Source organism: Peromyscus eremicus, chromosome 22 (assembly GCF_949786415.1).
Source record: "Peromyscus eremicus chromosome 22, PerEre_H2_v1, whole genome shotgun sequence".
NCBI classification, from domain to species: domain Eukaryota; kingdom Metazoa; phylum Chordata; class Mammalia; order Rodentia; family Cricetidae; genus Peromyscus; species Peromyscus eremicus.
In genome coordinates this window covers 42767395-42783071 of record NC_081437.1, presented here as the reverse complement: position 1 = coordinate 42783071, position 15677 = coordinate 42767395, and the positions used below count along the sequence as shown (strand labels likewise).

Genomic DNA, 15677 nt, shown 5'->3' with positions numbered 1-15677 from the left:
TGGCGGCGTGCAAACGTGGGGCGTGGACTGCGCAGGTTTGCAAGCAGAATACTTGCGGTACGCATGCGCCGAGTCCTTACGCGGTCTCTGGGCGCCAGCGTCCGTACCGAAAGATGGCTGAGGTCGGGTCCAAGTCAGTGTTGTTCGTGTGTCTCGGTAAGGGCGCGCCGGCTTAACAGTTTTTCTCTTTGGGACCCTGAAGTGCTGCTTGTGTTAAGCTTCTGAACAAGAACACTGGGCGGAGGGAAGCAGAGACAGGAGGCCTTGGCTGGGCCCGCGCCGAAGTACACACTCATTTATTTGCCTGGCTTTTTCATACCCATCCCCCATCTTCCGATGCTCCTCTGAACCTAAGATCGCTACAGTTTTGCCCCAGATTATGCCTCTGCTCTCCTTCCTGTCTTTTCCAAGCCCATGCCACCCTCCCAACTGCCCTTCCTCCATAAATCTTTGTCCTACTCCTGTCTCTCCCAAGCCTGTGGCACTTCTCACTTGCTCCTCCTCCCCCAAGTCTGTGTCTCCCATCACCTGCTGTGTAAGTTACTTTCCTTATCTCTGTGATGAAATATCTAGCCAAAACAATCTAAGAACACATTTGTTTTGCCTCAGTTTTAGAGGTTTCGAGCCTTTCTTGAATGATTGTTGATTCTGGTCTTCAAGTGGGCAAAGCATGAGTCAGACTACTCCATGTGGACTGGAAGCACAGAAAGAGACATGGAAGTAGAAAGCAAGACCAACGTTAGCCCCAAGAACGTGCACCCAGTGATGTACTTTTTTGTGCAAGGCCCCACATTACTTTCTATCACTCTCCATTAATTTTATCATACTGTGAATCTAATGGATTAAACCATTGACTAGGTCAGAGCCCTTATGATCAAATCCCCTCTGGATACGCCATCACCAACATACTGAGAGTTGTGTTTTTCTAATCAGTCATCATCCCTGTCCTTCCCTCATGCCCTCGTCCTTCACCTAACTTGTCTTTCCTCCTCCAAACCCTCCCACCTCTCACCTGCCAACCGGTCCAGGTGGCTTCATGTCTCTAGTGTGACTCCCTAAGCTAGCCCCTTCTACTTTAATGGCTGGAGTTCTTGGTTCCCCTCCATTGTGCCAAGATGAACCAATGTGAGAAGAACATTCTGACAGTGTCCTAAGCAGGCTTGCTTGGTGTCATCTTTGGGTCACAGTTGCTGTGGTTCTCAGCAGCGGTCTGTCTCTTCTTTAGGTCTCTCAGAAACCTTGGTTTCTAGTCCCTGGGGCAATCACTCAGTTTTTAAAAAAGTTTTTAAAAGTTTTTTAAAAAGATGGATAATCTTTCAAATACTTCCAACTCAGAATTTTCATTCTCAGAATTTCAACAATGATTTTCCTTTATATAATATATGATTAATTTTTCTTTCAGAGTTCTTACCTCATTGCCTCCACCCTGAGGGGAAAGACCTAAATTGCCAACAGTCCAGTAATTGAGATCTTTTGCCCTCTGCATTTCCTACAGAGTAGCACTCCTTGTCTTTAGGACAGAAGTAGGCCAAGACTTTTCCTGTCCACCTCTCTATCTTTCCACTCACCCGTGGAGACTACCTTTAAGAAACTGTTGCTGGCCTGCTCTGAAAGTGGTCTCTGTGCCTTGATGGTGTTGTTTTGCTTAGAAAGCCTTATGTGTTATGAAGTCAAAATCAAAGACTCCTGTCTTTTCTTTCCTAGACCATTAGTCACTTCCTTTTACCTTCTATAAGAGAAATTTTATTCTACAAATTTAATTTTTATTTGACAGCCTGTTGAGTTCCTAGTAAGAGTTGTCTTTCTTGTGGGTAATAGCTTATTTTTCCACCTTCAGTACAATATAGTATGTGATATTTGCAAGGTGTCTGTACTAGGTAATTTCTCTGAAGAGAAAAGTACAAGTTTGGCCTTATTTCATGTTGATAGTGGACATTACGGTCTATTGAAGGCCATGGAAACAACATATTCGTTAAACATTGGTTTCTTTCAGTACCTATTAGTATGCTCAATTTTGCTTATTATAGTTAACTATCCTGGCATATTGCACTAGTATGACATTTAAAGAGAAGTATTTGATTGCATATATTTGTCTTCAATATAATTCAGTATTTTGTTTTTAACCACTGGAGATGCATATAGTGGTGAACACCGCAGATGAAGCCTTAGCCTTTCGGAAGCCCATGTTCTGTCATTATCAGTCAAGTAATGCTAGTGGCCTCATTCAGTTGGTGTGAAGTGTTCAATAAAAGCAAAAACAGAGTGGGAACTGGAATTACCTGAAGGTGACCAGTAAGCAGAGACCTGAAGGTGGGCAGGGGGCATGTCTGTCCTGGCCCAGAAGACAGAGCATGTGGTTTTCAGGTGAGAGTTGTAACTAGGGCAGTCATGATACCTGAGTTTGGAGACCAGGCAGCCTTTCTCAGCCAAGCTTTCTTTGCCCATGGGTATCAAACATATATCATTCTAAATACATTAGGAGAAATTAGGTCCTTATGTACAGTGTATAGGTCAAGCATCTACATACTCTGTAAAGAGCTGGAGTGAATCCTTAAACTTTGTGTGGCGAACAATAGTGTAATCATAGATGGCTCATAAGCAATCAAGCTTGGTTATGTTCAGTAGAACTTGTTCATAGATACCAGCATTGGGACTTGAGATAATTTTCACATATCACAAGATTTTCTGCATTTGCATTTTTTAATGATTTAAAACTAAAAATTTTGTTAACCCTCTGGACTATATGTGAGTATGGTAGGCCATGAGTTGTCATTTCTGGGCTCCTATTTGGAGTGCAGATCATGGGAGGCTGTGTGAGGACTTGGGTTTACTCTGAGTGAGATAAGCGATGGGAGGTTCAGAGCAGAAGTGGGGAGTGGTATAGTTTGTTCCATCTGTAGTGTGGACATTAGGCTGCAAGAGGCCCTGGGAGAAGCAAGAATATCCTTCTTAGTCAGATGTGTGCTAGTCAGGTGGTAAGTTGCTAGTCCAGGAAAATTTGAGGGTAGTACAGATGCATTGTACCCAGAGCCCATTTGGAGTACAGTAAAAGCTGTTGTGTTTGAAATGTAAAAGTTTTACTCCTTCAGAACATTTCGTTGGGCTCTTTTAAGATGAAGTGTACATGTACAGAACCATCAGGAGTTTGTCAGTCATAGGGCTATTGGTTAAGAAGGGCATCTTGTTTTATTAAGATTATGAGAGGAGCTTTTTGCTCTCTTAAGCTGGTCAAGACTAGACAAAGGCAGGTGTGATCTCAGCTCCAGCCATTGTGGTTGGTAAAAAACCAATGTCATGTTTAAGTTCCAGAACTTGTAAAAGGTAAAATCTGAGGCTGAGGCTCTGTGTTTTTCTTATGGCTAGTGTACTGACTTCTAATGTATATATGTTTTTATTTGTTCATTTTTGATGGGGTCAGAGATCTAACCTAGGATCTTGTATATACTAGGCAACATCTCAACTGTGTATCTTTTAATAATATTAATTTTAATAACACAAATTGGGAAGCTAGAGGCTAGTTATTAGCACTGGTTATAGCTAGTTATTAGCTAGTTATTTATTGATCTTGTAGGTTGTGTGACTTGTAGTCTCCGTAGAAATAGGGTACTTTTAATCTACACTTACATATCTTTAAATACAGCTGTCTGGGCTGAAAGTATGAGTGAATATGCTAAAATGATGAAATGGCCCAGATTTTTGTATTGTAGAAAAACAAAACTTATTTCACAGTTAGTGATATACATATTTTTATACAGAGGTGGAGACATTTTGCATTTTATCTTTATATGCTGAGATATTACATATCAATTATTTCTAAAGTTCCAAAATAACGACAGTTGTCCTAATTTGCCCATCATTATTGGCTATAAAGAGTATTACCTGGATAGGTGGTGATGTGCATGAAGTCTTTTGGTGGTGAAACTTTATGAGGAAAATCAGGGTTAGGGAGATCTTAGTTGGAGGGACCTAGGTTTTATTCCCAAACCCTAAGTTTAAATAAAAGAGAAAAAAACCTGTATATGGTAATATACTTTTACAATCCCAGTACTGGGTAGGTATAGTCTTGGGTCCCCGGGCCTCTTTGCCAGCAAGCCTGTCCTACTAAGGTTTCTCTAAACCAGTAAGAAACCTTGTTTCATGGAGGAGGAGTGGATGGGGAGGGGAGGTAGATGGGAAGTGTGGGGAGGGAAAGGGAGGAGAGGAGAGAGGGGAAACTGTAAAATAAATGAAAAAATGTTAATTAAATTAAAAAAAAAACCTGTCTTAGAAAACAAAGTGGACAACACCACCTGACATTACCCCCATCCTCTGTATGCACCTGCACACCTGCCTGTGCACCCACACATATACAGAGAAAAATTAAACAAAAATTAAAATGTAAAAAAAAAAAAATCGTGCTGGAGAGATGGCTCAGAGGTTAAGAGCACTGGCTGTTCTTCCAGAGGTCCTGAGTTCAATTCCCAGCAACCACATGGTGGCTCACAACCATCTACAATGAGATATGGTGCCCTCTTCTGGCCTGCAGGCTGAACACTCACTGTATACATAATAAATAAATAAAATCTTTTAAAAAAAAAATCACAACCAGGACTAGCATTATAGAGGATATTTGAAATGAATTCCTGTCTTAGCTTTAATGGTTAATCAGTAAGACTTTTTATTGCTATTAAAAGCAAAAAAACACAGTATATAAGAAGCCAAATAATTAGTCTTGTAGCTATGGAAGGATGTACAATTATGGCAGGAACTGGTCCAGGGACCAGAGCATCTGTTTCATCACATGTCAGAATGTCTGATTGTATATAAGAAGCCAGGAGATTTTGACCTCTACAGTTTCTTTCTTGCTTGCTTAATTTTGTTCATAATGTTGGGTTTATGTCATACACCCAAATATGTTATTTTGTTTTGCTGTGTACCTGGAACAAAGTCTCTTAATCCTGCTTTCCTGCCTCTTGCCCCCTGTAGCAAAGCAGACTTCCTCTAAGATAGGACATAGACTCTATAATTCCTCTAATTTCCTTTAAGAAACCTTAAACCCAGAAATATTATTTCCCATTCTCCCTTAAAGACCTGCATTCTAGAGTTGATCCTACACTAGGAGGAAAGATTGGAACACAGACAAACATCACTAGGCTCCTACCAGTCTCCCTGCATGTGTTTCATCAGGAAGAGGTGCTTTGTCCAGTCACAACTGTCCATTCTTATCAGACTTAGTCATAAAATTATATATGCTAACAAATGGGAAGTGGGACAGTTCTTTCAAACTCTTTGGCTCTTCAATCAGAAGGTTTCTGTGTCAAATAAAACTAAATGGATCTGCATGTTTTTCTCTTATAAACCTGCCTTATTAGAGTTGTCTGGGCTGATTAAAGAGTGGGTGAGGAAAGGAGTCATACTTATATACCTAGTTTCCCATTGCCTTTTTCATGTAACCTCACAGAGTATCTTAGTCTTCCATTCTGAGCTCTTCTGAACTTTCCCACTTTGCAGGAAGATATTGTATCTTAAACAGCTTTCTGTCTGCAGGCCTACCATACTACTTGGCTCAAAAGTAGTAGGCATACAAAGTAAGTGTGTTTGGTAAGCTACATTGCCAGAACCTTCAAATTGTTCTCACTGGCCACACCAAGTACAGACTTGGCATGGGATTAGGGCTCCATGTCCCAGACCCCTCAATTCATGCTCTCTGATGGCAGTCCCTGCCTTCTGTGTCTGGACTAGTACAGATGCATCCCTGCATCATGCACTTCCTACCTTCAGGTCCTTCCACAATGCCATTTAGACTTTTTTGTCCTGTGGACATCAGTTCAGTCTTAGGTTCCCTGGCATCTTATTTAGCTTTGTGGAGTCTTTGTTTCTCTAGTCTTGTCCTATTGCAGCACTTATTTATCAGCATTTATTATTATTTTTATTATTATGTTGTATCTTTTCAGTATATGAGCATGCCTCATTGTTGATCTGCTTGCAGAGGTAAGGTGTCTTTTGTCATTCTTGGTATAGTAAGGAATTTGGTTCTTGTTCAGATTGGTTCACCTTTGATTTCTTTGTACTTTCTTGGAATGATGGAGCATCTGTTAACACCTGGAAGCCCCATAGTTGTATGTTGTGGGGGACTCGGGTAGGTCCTGATTCATCATCCCCTCACATTTAACTAGTAACTCTGAATATCAGTACTGTGGTTAGCTTCCTGGCTTGGCAGTAGTACTCTTTGCATATTGTCAGTCAATGACAAGAGGGTTAGGTGTCCCCCAAGGACAAGAAGACTTCTTATTTGGTACCTTCAGAATGAGTTTTCCCTTCCTCCATCTGTCTTCAATCTGTATCTTCTTTTGAGTCACAACCATGTCACTTACCTGAATTCTAAGGAATCACTAAACCTGAGAGGCAGGGGGAGGGAAGGCAGTTTGTAGCCAGCTAGATTGGGGCTTCCAACCTAGCTATTGATGTCAGAAGTTGGGGACAGGTGAGGCAGTCAGGAGAAACCTCTCCCTGTTTCTCTAGCTGGCTAACTCGTGGGACCACAGTCTTCTTGGGATAGGGCTTTTCATGATTACTCAGTAAAGCTTGGGTTGAATTGCCTTGTATTTTAATTTGAAATGTTACTAATCTTTATTATGTTTGGTATACTTAAAAATACATATTCCTGTTCTATTGTACTTATTTTAACTTAAACTAAGCTGATTGCAACCCACTTCACTGATTTCAGAACTTGGTTTTGGTTCATTGCTAGTGAAAGTTGATTTGGGTTTTATTTGCTTTCTTGAGCTTTAGTTACCTCAACTGCGAATGTGGTTTGATCAGTGGTTGTGCCAAGGAATTCTGCACTGCTTTCCCAATCTTAAATGCAGTTACTGGACATCCACTTTGAGAGTGGTCTACCCATTCTGTAAGCCAGGAGTTGATATCTACCTTTCTGCCACAACCAACAACCTGTATGTCTTCTCCCTCTTTTTTTAAGTTAACATTTGCCGGTCACCGATTGCAGAAGCAGTTTTCAGAAAATTGGTAACTGATGAAAATGTTTCAGATAATGTGAGTACTGTTCAATAGTGTAAAGAGTCCAGGCTAAGTACCTATGGGCAGAAAGGTGCCAGAACATTCTTTTTCTCTCCTGCAGTGGAGGATAGACAGTGCGGCTACATCCACCTATGAAGTGGGAAACCCCCCTGACTATCGTGGGCAGAGCTGCATGAGAAAACATGGCATCCCCATGAATCACGTTGCACGGCAGGTACCGTACTGGAACTTGACATATGTTTTGTGTTACAGTGGGCCATTGACAGCAGCGCTGTTTCCGACTGGAACGTGGGCCGGCCCCCAGACCCAAGAGCTGTCAGCTGCCTAAGAAATCATGGCATTAGCACAGCCCATAAGGCAAGACAGGTAGAAAAGATCTTGTTTAATTTCTACTACGTAGAATCCCGTAATTTGAAAGACTGACCACCCTATGTGTTACTGGATGTATTTGGTTGGGGTGAACTAACTTGCTACCTGTGTAATTCTAAAGGTTTAGATGACCTTGGATAACTTGTTAGAGTACAAATAAAAGGCATAAAGTACAGTGAGACAGTCTTGACTCTGAGGCCTTGAAAAGCAAAGACAGAAACTCCTTCCAGAGCAATTTTAATGATTAGCTTTAGAAGTAGAATTTCCATGGAATCTTTTTGGTTTTTTCTTTTCCTTTGTTTTTAAGAAAAAGTTCTCAACCATTGTTTTTGTTTTTTTAGTTTGAAAACACTAGTAAAGAATGTTCTGTAGGTCAATATCACATTTTTTGCTTATGTTTACAGGTTCTTTCTCTTTACTGATTTCCACCCTTTGTGTAAATAACTATTCTAGTACAGTTCTTAAAGTTTTATTTCCCTAGTCTGTCAACCTAGGTTTACTAGATGGCCTGTTGTTAGGATGCTAGTTCTTTTTTGACTCAGTAGTAATGTCTTGGGCTGTGAGCTTAGTGTGGTCAGCTGTGGAGAACAGCCCTTGTTGTTGAAGTGTTCCTTCCATCAGCTTGTCCATGAACTGAATATGACACTGAGGTTACGTGGATGCTTCCTCCCTTTCATGGAGAGGTCACCCCCAAAATTCCCTTCTGCTTTTTAACCTGATATGAGTAGGATCATTTGCATTTTCTTTTGTTGAGTCAGGGTGATACTCTGTAACCCAAACTAGCCTCAGACTCAAGGCAGTCCTGATTCAGCTTCCCCAATGCTACCCAGGGATTGTGGGTATGCATGGTATCCCTGGCACAGAGGTGGAGTCCATACATTCATAGTATCTTCTCAGTGTTGCTGCTACGTGTAACAGCAGTTGTCCTGGTCAGTGTTAAGTGCTTTATTGTTCTACCTGCTCTACCTCTGCTGGGCTTGTGGGCAGCTTCTAGTGTGAGATTTCTATGGGTAGTGCTCTGCTGCAGATGGAGTGAGCACGAGTACAGGATTCTAACGGGTTTATACCTAGCGTCTGTACCTGTACCTCATCAAATGCAATGGGGATGCTTTCTTATCTTTAGAAGTTTGTAAAAAGTTTATAGTATCTCTACTTTGGAAAAATTGGTCTGATCAATTGTTTTTGCTGTTCCTTTGGTTTGAAATTACCCATCTTTTTTTCTGGATGCTTGTTTTTCTTCTGGTCTACAGTTAAGCAGCTTTGCTGTGGGAAACCAAAGTATGTTTTTTGAATTGTGACTTGATTTTTTTTTTTTAAATCAATTTTGGGAAATGAGACTGTTGTTTTACCACATTTTCCTTTTTTTTGTAAAGACAACTTTTATGTATATTGAACATAAAATCTTTATGTTCTTTTCTCTTGTTTCCATCCTGTCACTCTGTTCTTATTATGAGATTTCCTGCTAACCAGTTGTCTGCTCTAAGCATTTTGCTATTTCCAGAGTCCATAAGTGTATTTATGGAGTTATTGATGTCTGTCATTTTATTAACAGCTGTTTTAGGTTTTACTTGATCTTTTTGTAATTGTAGTTTTCTGGTGAAATTTAACCTCTTATAGTTTTTTGGACATCATACTGTTACTATTATTTCATAATTTATTCTTTGGCAATTTCATATGTGTGCATAATATATTTGCTCCTATTAACTTTTCTATTTTCCTCTTGTCTCCTTCTCACTCCTTTCGATTCCTTCTTCTCAACATATCTTCCTCCTACTTTCATGAGTGTGTGCACACACTCATCCCACTGAGTTTAGTTAGGAGTGTTGCATGCCTGTGGTATGGGGTTATTTACTGGATAGTGGGGAGCTTACCATTGGCTGCTCCACTTAAGAAAAATGACCTCCTCAGCTAGGGTTTAGGCCTCATGTGCCCCACCCCCCATTCTTGCCAGACTATTAATGGGCTCCATGTTGTGCAGTAATGAAAGCTGCTGTGAATTCATAAGTGAACATACTGTTAGTATTTTAAATAAGGTTTGTTAACATCTTTCTGAGTCATTTCTGAGCCTGCTCTCTTTTTACCTTTTTGGAGTACTGGGAATTAGAGTACCTTAGGTAGGGCCTAGTACATGATTTTATGCAAACGATCTGCCATTGAGCTGTATCCCCAGCATTATTTAGTTTTTATTTTGATAGTCTCACTCTGTAGCCTAGGTTGGCCTTGATCATGATCTTCCTGCTATTCCTTCACAAGGAGCTGAAATTACAGACCTATAATACTAGGCCTGGCGAGTCTGTTTTCTTCTCTTTGCCTTGTGGTGTCCTTGCAGGTGGTGTGTAACAATCACAGTGCCTTTGAATGATCACATTCTTGCACCATTGTTGTCAGGATGCAGGTATATAAGAGTCTCAGTTGGATTGAAGGCTTATGGTAATCGAGTACCCTGCTCTTTCTGCTGGGCCTGAGGTATGGCATAGACAGCACACCATTGGAGCAGGGGCAGTCCTGGCATCGAATGTTGGTCTTTTCTTTACTGAGTCGACACAGCTTCTCATTGGCCTGTTGAGCTTTTTTGCCCTGGTAGGAGAGAACTTGGTCAGGCCAAGAGGAAAAGGCTATACTAGCTCTCATTTTCTGGGCCTGTGCTCTTCCAAGGCTGGCTGCAGTTTCTTCTCCATTTTCCCAGACTGACAACAAGGCAGGTGGGGCCCTGTTTTTCTACCATGGCCTTTGCTTGGGTCTTTATTCTCAAGGAAGCTCCTGGGCACTTGACACCATTGAAATCTCAGTCCTGGTGGTTGTTTGTGCGTGCTTACTCAGTTGTGGTTTAGTATCAAACAGTAATATTCACAGTGATCCACAAGTCCTTTGGAAGCATTCCTAAATTGCACATAACTTTACCTTAGATGGTATAACCTAATAGAACCCAGTGCAGGAGCTCATAAGAAACTCTGCCTGACAGTACTATCCCCTGAACTGAAAATTAAAACGTCTGTGGGCTAGAGCAATGTCTCAGTGGTTGAGTTCTTCCTCAGCACCCATGTTAGGTAGATCATAACTCTAGCTCCAGTTGAACTGATGCCTTCTGGTTTCTACTAGCACCCGCACACAGGTGCATACCTTCACACACACACACACACACACACACACACAAATAAACAAACAAACAAACAAACAGACAAATAAGAACAAATCTTAAGAAAAAAAGCCCGTGGTTCTGGGTTTTTGATGTTTTAAAAAATATTTGTTTATTTTTGTTTTATGTGTATGAATGTTTTGCCTGAAAGTATGTGTACCACATTCATGTAGTGCTTGCAGAGGCTAGAAGAGAGTGTCAGAATCATTGAAACTTGAATTACACAGTTTTGAGACACCATGTGGATGCTGGGAACTGAACCTGGACCCTGCAAGAGCAACAAGTGCTTTTAACCACTGAGCTATTTCTCTAGTCCTGGATTTGTATTTTTTAATTAAGAAAAAAAGAATTTTGTTTTAGTTTTAACAATGATAAAACCCCCATAAATGGGCTGTTTGGATATGGACTTGAATGCTTGGAGAGTTAAAAGAACTCTTGGACTATAATGACTTGAGAGTTAAAAAGCCCTTAGGAGAGCTCTGGATCCTTAGGAGGATCCAATTAGTGCTTAGTGAGATCAGCAGGTAAGGCCCATGCATAGGAACTCAACTGGAGATGATCTGTTACCTGTGGCTGTATCCCTGCCACACTGCTGTAATGAACCAGGTACTCTTAGGAGCATGCTTATGACCTTGAAGAAGAATCTTGGTTTCCATGTGGGTTTTCTAATTATGTTTGGTAATGGGATTAATTTGTCACGTGCCATATCCTGTGTAGCTGCATGCAAAAATGCTTTACTGTGCATTCTTCATGAGATGAAGTTCTAGCTGCTCTTCTTAGTTATTTTAAAATCCAAAAGTCTCATGTGGTTTGACTGTAAGTCACTAAGTGTTAACCTTTTTTAAAGGATAAATCAGTTATAATAGGCAAAAATTAATGCTAAAGTATTTCTTATAACTTGAAAAAGTAACATTTTATATAATACTATTTGCTTAATATCTTTGAAATAAGTTATAAGTCTTGGGGATATTAAAAACAATACAATCCTTTGTAATTATTTAAATGCTATACTAAAAATTAATAGAAGTGTATACGAAAAGCTAAAATTTCCACTTTTAATAGAATAACAAGCAAGTGACCATTTTTATTATTGTTGGCTATAGTTGTTGTTCCTTTTACCCAAGTGCTTCCTGGGTAGTCAAAATCTAGAAGATAAATTTCTTTAACTACACTTAGGGGGGCTTACATGTCTTAAACTATATGGTGTCCAAAAAAAAAAAAAGTACGTCTGATGACTTCCTAGAGGAATCCCTTCCATGTTAAGTTACGGATTTGCAGTCATGGATTCTTGTCCCTGGTAGACCTTCTACCCTTTGAAAATGAGTTACTCTCCCTTTTCTCAGGCCCTGTATCTCCTTTCTGCCTTGCTTTCTGTGAGAATATTTATTGTCCTTCATGAATAAATGGGCCCACTAGAAGATCTGTTCCTTGATTAATCTGGAGTGTGTTACCAAGGCCTAAGACAGTCAGTGGAATGACAAATAGAGTAGTGGAGGTGATTGCATGAAAGTCATTTCAGTGTGTCAACAGAATTATATTTCTTTACTGAGGGACCAAAACTAGCAATAAAATTTATGTCCATATTTCATATTTCCTAATTATTGCAAAGAACCTTGTACAAAATGTCCATATTTTATATTTTTTGATTATTTCAAAGAACCTTGCACAAAATTATTTTGCAGTATAGTTTTGGAAATACTTAAAAATACCCTAAATTGCTTATTTTGTTAAAATTTTACTTAATGACTGAACATGCAATTTAGTTAATGAATTAACATTTTTTTTCCAACTACTATTTTGTATGTATATAATCACTGTGTTTTGACTCCTTAATTGTAGATTACAAAAGAAGACTTTGCCACATTCGATTATATACTATGTATGGATGAAAGCAATCTGAGGTAATCATTATATACAATTGTTTTTTTAAGACAGGGTTTCCCTGTGTAGCCCTATCTGTTCTGGAACTCACAACTGCCTCTGCCTCTTGAGTGCTGAGATTACAGGCGAGTGCCCCTATGCCTGCCTTATAAGGTAATTATAGTATCCTTGTCCTCTCAGTGTGTCATAGGCCTAGCAAGTGATTGTACAGAATGTCTTACAGTTTTTAATGTACAAGGTTGATTATAATTTACAGAATTATTCAGGATGGCAGGAATATCAGAGGGTGAGGTATGGTTGTCTCAGAGATCTGTTTGCAGAAATGTGTCTTCCAAAAGAGAAAGTCCAGCTAGTGCAGTGAATGGACATGGAGACCAGATGGTTTGGGGCTATAGGTTTAGAGGTGATGCATTGATTTGCATTGATTCTGTTAACTGCTGTAATACATGAGAAGTATCTTGTATCTTATTTCCTTAGAAATGCAGCACTCTAGAGTAAGTCTGATAAGATAGAGACTTTACTGGGTTTACATTTTTGGTTAATTAACACTGATGGGCTAAGATGTTAAGTAGCAATGGTTGCTCTGTAATGCTGATGTGGTCTGCAGGTCCACACCACTCATTAGTAAATTCACTTTATTACCAAGGAAGAAATTGAGGAACTGTGGTTACTCCCCTAAGTTCATGAGACAGATGGCTGGGTATAGAAGGGCCTAAAGCCATAGCTGCTTCCACCTTGGCCTTCATGCTTTCCATTGAACTCATTTGTCCCAACCACACTTGCTTCACTCACCTGTCCTTGCACTCAGTCCTACTTGCTTCATTGAGTCTTCACTTGACCTGAACGTTGTCCAAACTGTCCCTTTGTCTTGGGATGTGGTATACATGTTTTTTTTTTTCACTTCTCTCCTGACATTTTATGTGTCTGAAATGATATCATTTTTATTATATCAAAATCCATTTCAAAATCAAAAGAAAACCTAATAATTGTGTGACTTAAAGATGTACATTTGGGTATCAAAATCAGTGCACTGTGACATACAGCTGCAGGAGTCCCACAGGTCTTCAGAGTATTCTGTTTCATTTCAAATCAGGTTGCATGGTTGTATTTTGATAGGACATTTCATAAACCCTGAGCAGATGTCCCTGTTTAACTTAAAACCTTAGATCAGAAATCTAAGTTCATGTTTTGATTTTACAGAGATTTGAATAGAAGAAGTAATCAAGTTAAAAACTGCAAAGCTAAAATTGAGTTACTTGGGAGCTATGATCCACAGAAACAACTCATTATTGAAGATCCCTATTATGTAAGTACATTTCAGGTTTGGGGCCACTGTTAAGATGGGCAGGAAATATTATTCTGTAGAATTAAATGACAGGAGTGGGTCTTCTGAGGACATTGTTATCATAAACCATTGTTGGTTTTTCTTTTTATGTCCTTGCAGGGCAATGATTCTGACTTCGAAGTGGTGTACCAGCAATGCCTCAGGTGCTGCAAGGCCTTCCTGGAGAAGACTCACTAGATGGTCCTGCCCACCACCATTGAGCAACTCACTCACCAGAGCCATGCCCAAGGGTGGTGGCAGTCCTTAGCCCCATGCCCCACCTGTCTTTTCAGCTGATTTACTACTGTATATCTTTAAAATAACTGTAGGTGGAAATTAGGAATATGTTCAGAAGGATAAAAATATTTGAGTAAGACAGTTTGAGGTGTGGCTAAGCATTCTTAGACTAATTGAACCTCTCACTTTGTCCTAATTACAAAATAGTGAAACAAGCAAATATGGAACAAAATAGAACCCAATAAAGTAAGAATGACCTACAAGGTCCAGATCAGCCTCTGAGCTCAGCCAGCCTGAGTAGTCTGGTGTAACTAGAGTGTGTGCATGGGCAGCACCCAGTGGTACCGTTTGCTTGCCTTATACCTCTGTCCTAGACTCTTGTGACAATAACTCCAATCCATGTCAGCCTTCCATTTAACATTGGAAGAGTTTAAACTCAGACACTGAAGGCATTTAAATATTTGAAAGAGGAGAAGCTGGCTGTGATAATGCAGGCCTGCAATTCCAGCAGGCCATCTTGGGCTATACAGTGGAGATGGGAGCAACAGATTGATAAAATTAGCATTTTTACTCTTACTTGGTTTTTCTCTGGTGTTTTTGAGCTTTGTTCCTATTTTGCCTCAATAGTGGTATGTTTGTAGTGTTCTTTCATCAGCATTTTAAAAAGTTAACAGGCAAGCATAAGTAATTTTAGTGCATTTTCAGAAAAGTGACCTCAAATTCATATGGCTATATGTCAGAAAAGAATGTGAGTTAAACTGGGAAGTTAACAAATACAACTGAAATAGAAATCTGGTGTCTGCCTCCTTTTTTATTGACAAATGAAAAAAATAGCTAAAACATTGCCTCCATGTGCCTTTTTATTTGGTCTGATGTTAAGTTTGTGTACTTATTCTCAATATTAGAAAGTAAAATGATGAAAAATATAAGCACATTGCTGTGACAAGTGGTGATGTATGCTTAATTAAGAGACTCCAGGAACTACCCTTCTCTATGAGCCTTCTTCATGTAACTGGTGCTCCCCGCCAGCTTCCTAGCTGAGTAGCTGATAACTATTTTAGCCTAACTTAACTGGTCACAACTGGTGACTTCCAGTCCTGGAGAACTTCTAGTTTGAAAAGGCATCCATCCATATTCGAAAGGAAGCACGGAGACCTGGGAATATGCAGTTACCTGCTTGGCCAGAGCCCACTCTCAAAGAAGGAAGATGAAACAGCTGACCCTCTGGAGGAAAGCAACCATCCCAATACCCTCTTCTCACAAAAAGGCCATGATATCCTGACAGAGACAGACACTTCACCAGTTGACTTTTTCTGGCTTTTGTGGGGTTTTGGTCATAGTTTTCACAAAGTTAAAAACTAGGAAAGCAAAGGGCAAGTAGTCAACTACAATAAAGAAACAGATTAAGTCAAAAGCTCTCCGTTTTAGTTCAGTAGTTGCTTCAGGATCTCAAATATCTCTTTCACGTTATAAAATCCTATTGTTTGCTTGAATTTTTACATGTATATCTTAGATGCAGGTCCTTGGAATGTGGTATTCTGGTGGCAATTTTGTTCTATGGCTGTCCCAAACAGCACCGTGTGTTTATAAGAGCTCATGAACAGAAATTTACCTTTTTAAGTTCAATCCAGTTACATTTATTTAAAATACAGCCATTAAAATTTGGAATTGCTCATAGGGTTCTTAGCTTGGCATTCTCTTACAATCATGTAG

The 15677-nt window shown here is 39.8% G+C and overlaps 1 protein-coding gene across 2 annotated transcripts; it reads left to right on the top strand.

The window, feature by feature from the left end:
• The first annotated feature begins 25 nt into the window (after positions 1-25).
• Positions 26-14760, top strand: Acp1 (acid phosphatase 1). 2 transcript variants are annotated; one of them, XM_059248608.1, is made up of 6 exons: positions 26-156; positions 6959-7032; positions 7118-7231; positions 12362-12423; positions 13604-13709; positions 13848-14760. In XM_059248608.1, exons 1-6 carry the CDS (start codon positions 114-116, stop codon positions 13923-13925), a joined length of 477 nt encoding a protein of 158 aa, XP_059104591.1. In that variant the 5' UTR covers positions 26-113; the 3' UTR covers positions 13926-14760. The 2 variants fall into 2 exon arrangements, with proteins under 2 accessions (XP_059104591.1, XP_059104592.1); XM_059248609.1 differs by lacking the exon at positions 7118-7231 and adding an exon at positions 7270-7383 and having other exon boundaries at positions 27-156.
• The last annotated feature ends 917 nt before the right edge of the window (positions 14761-15677 follow it).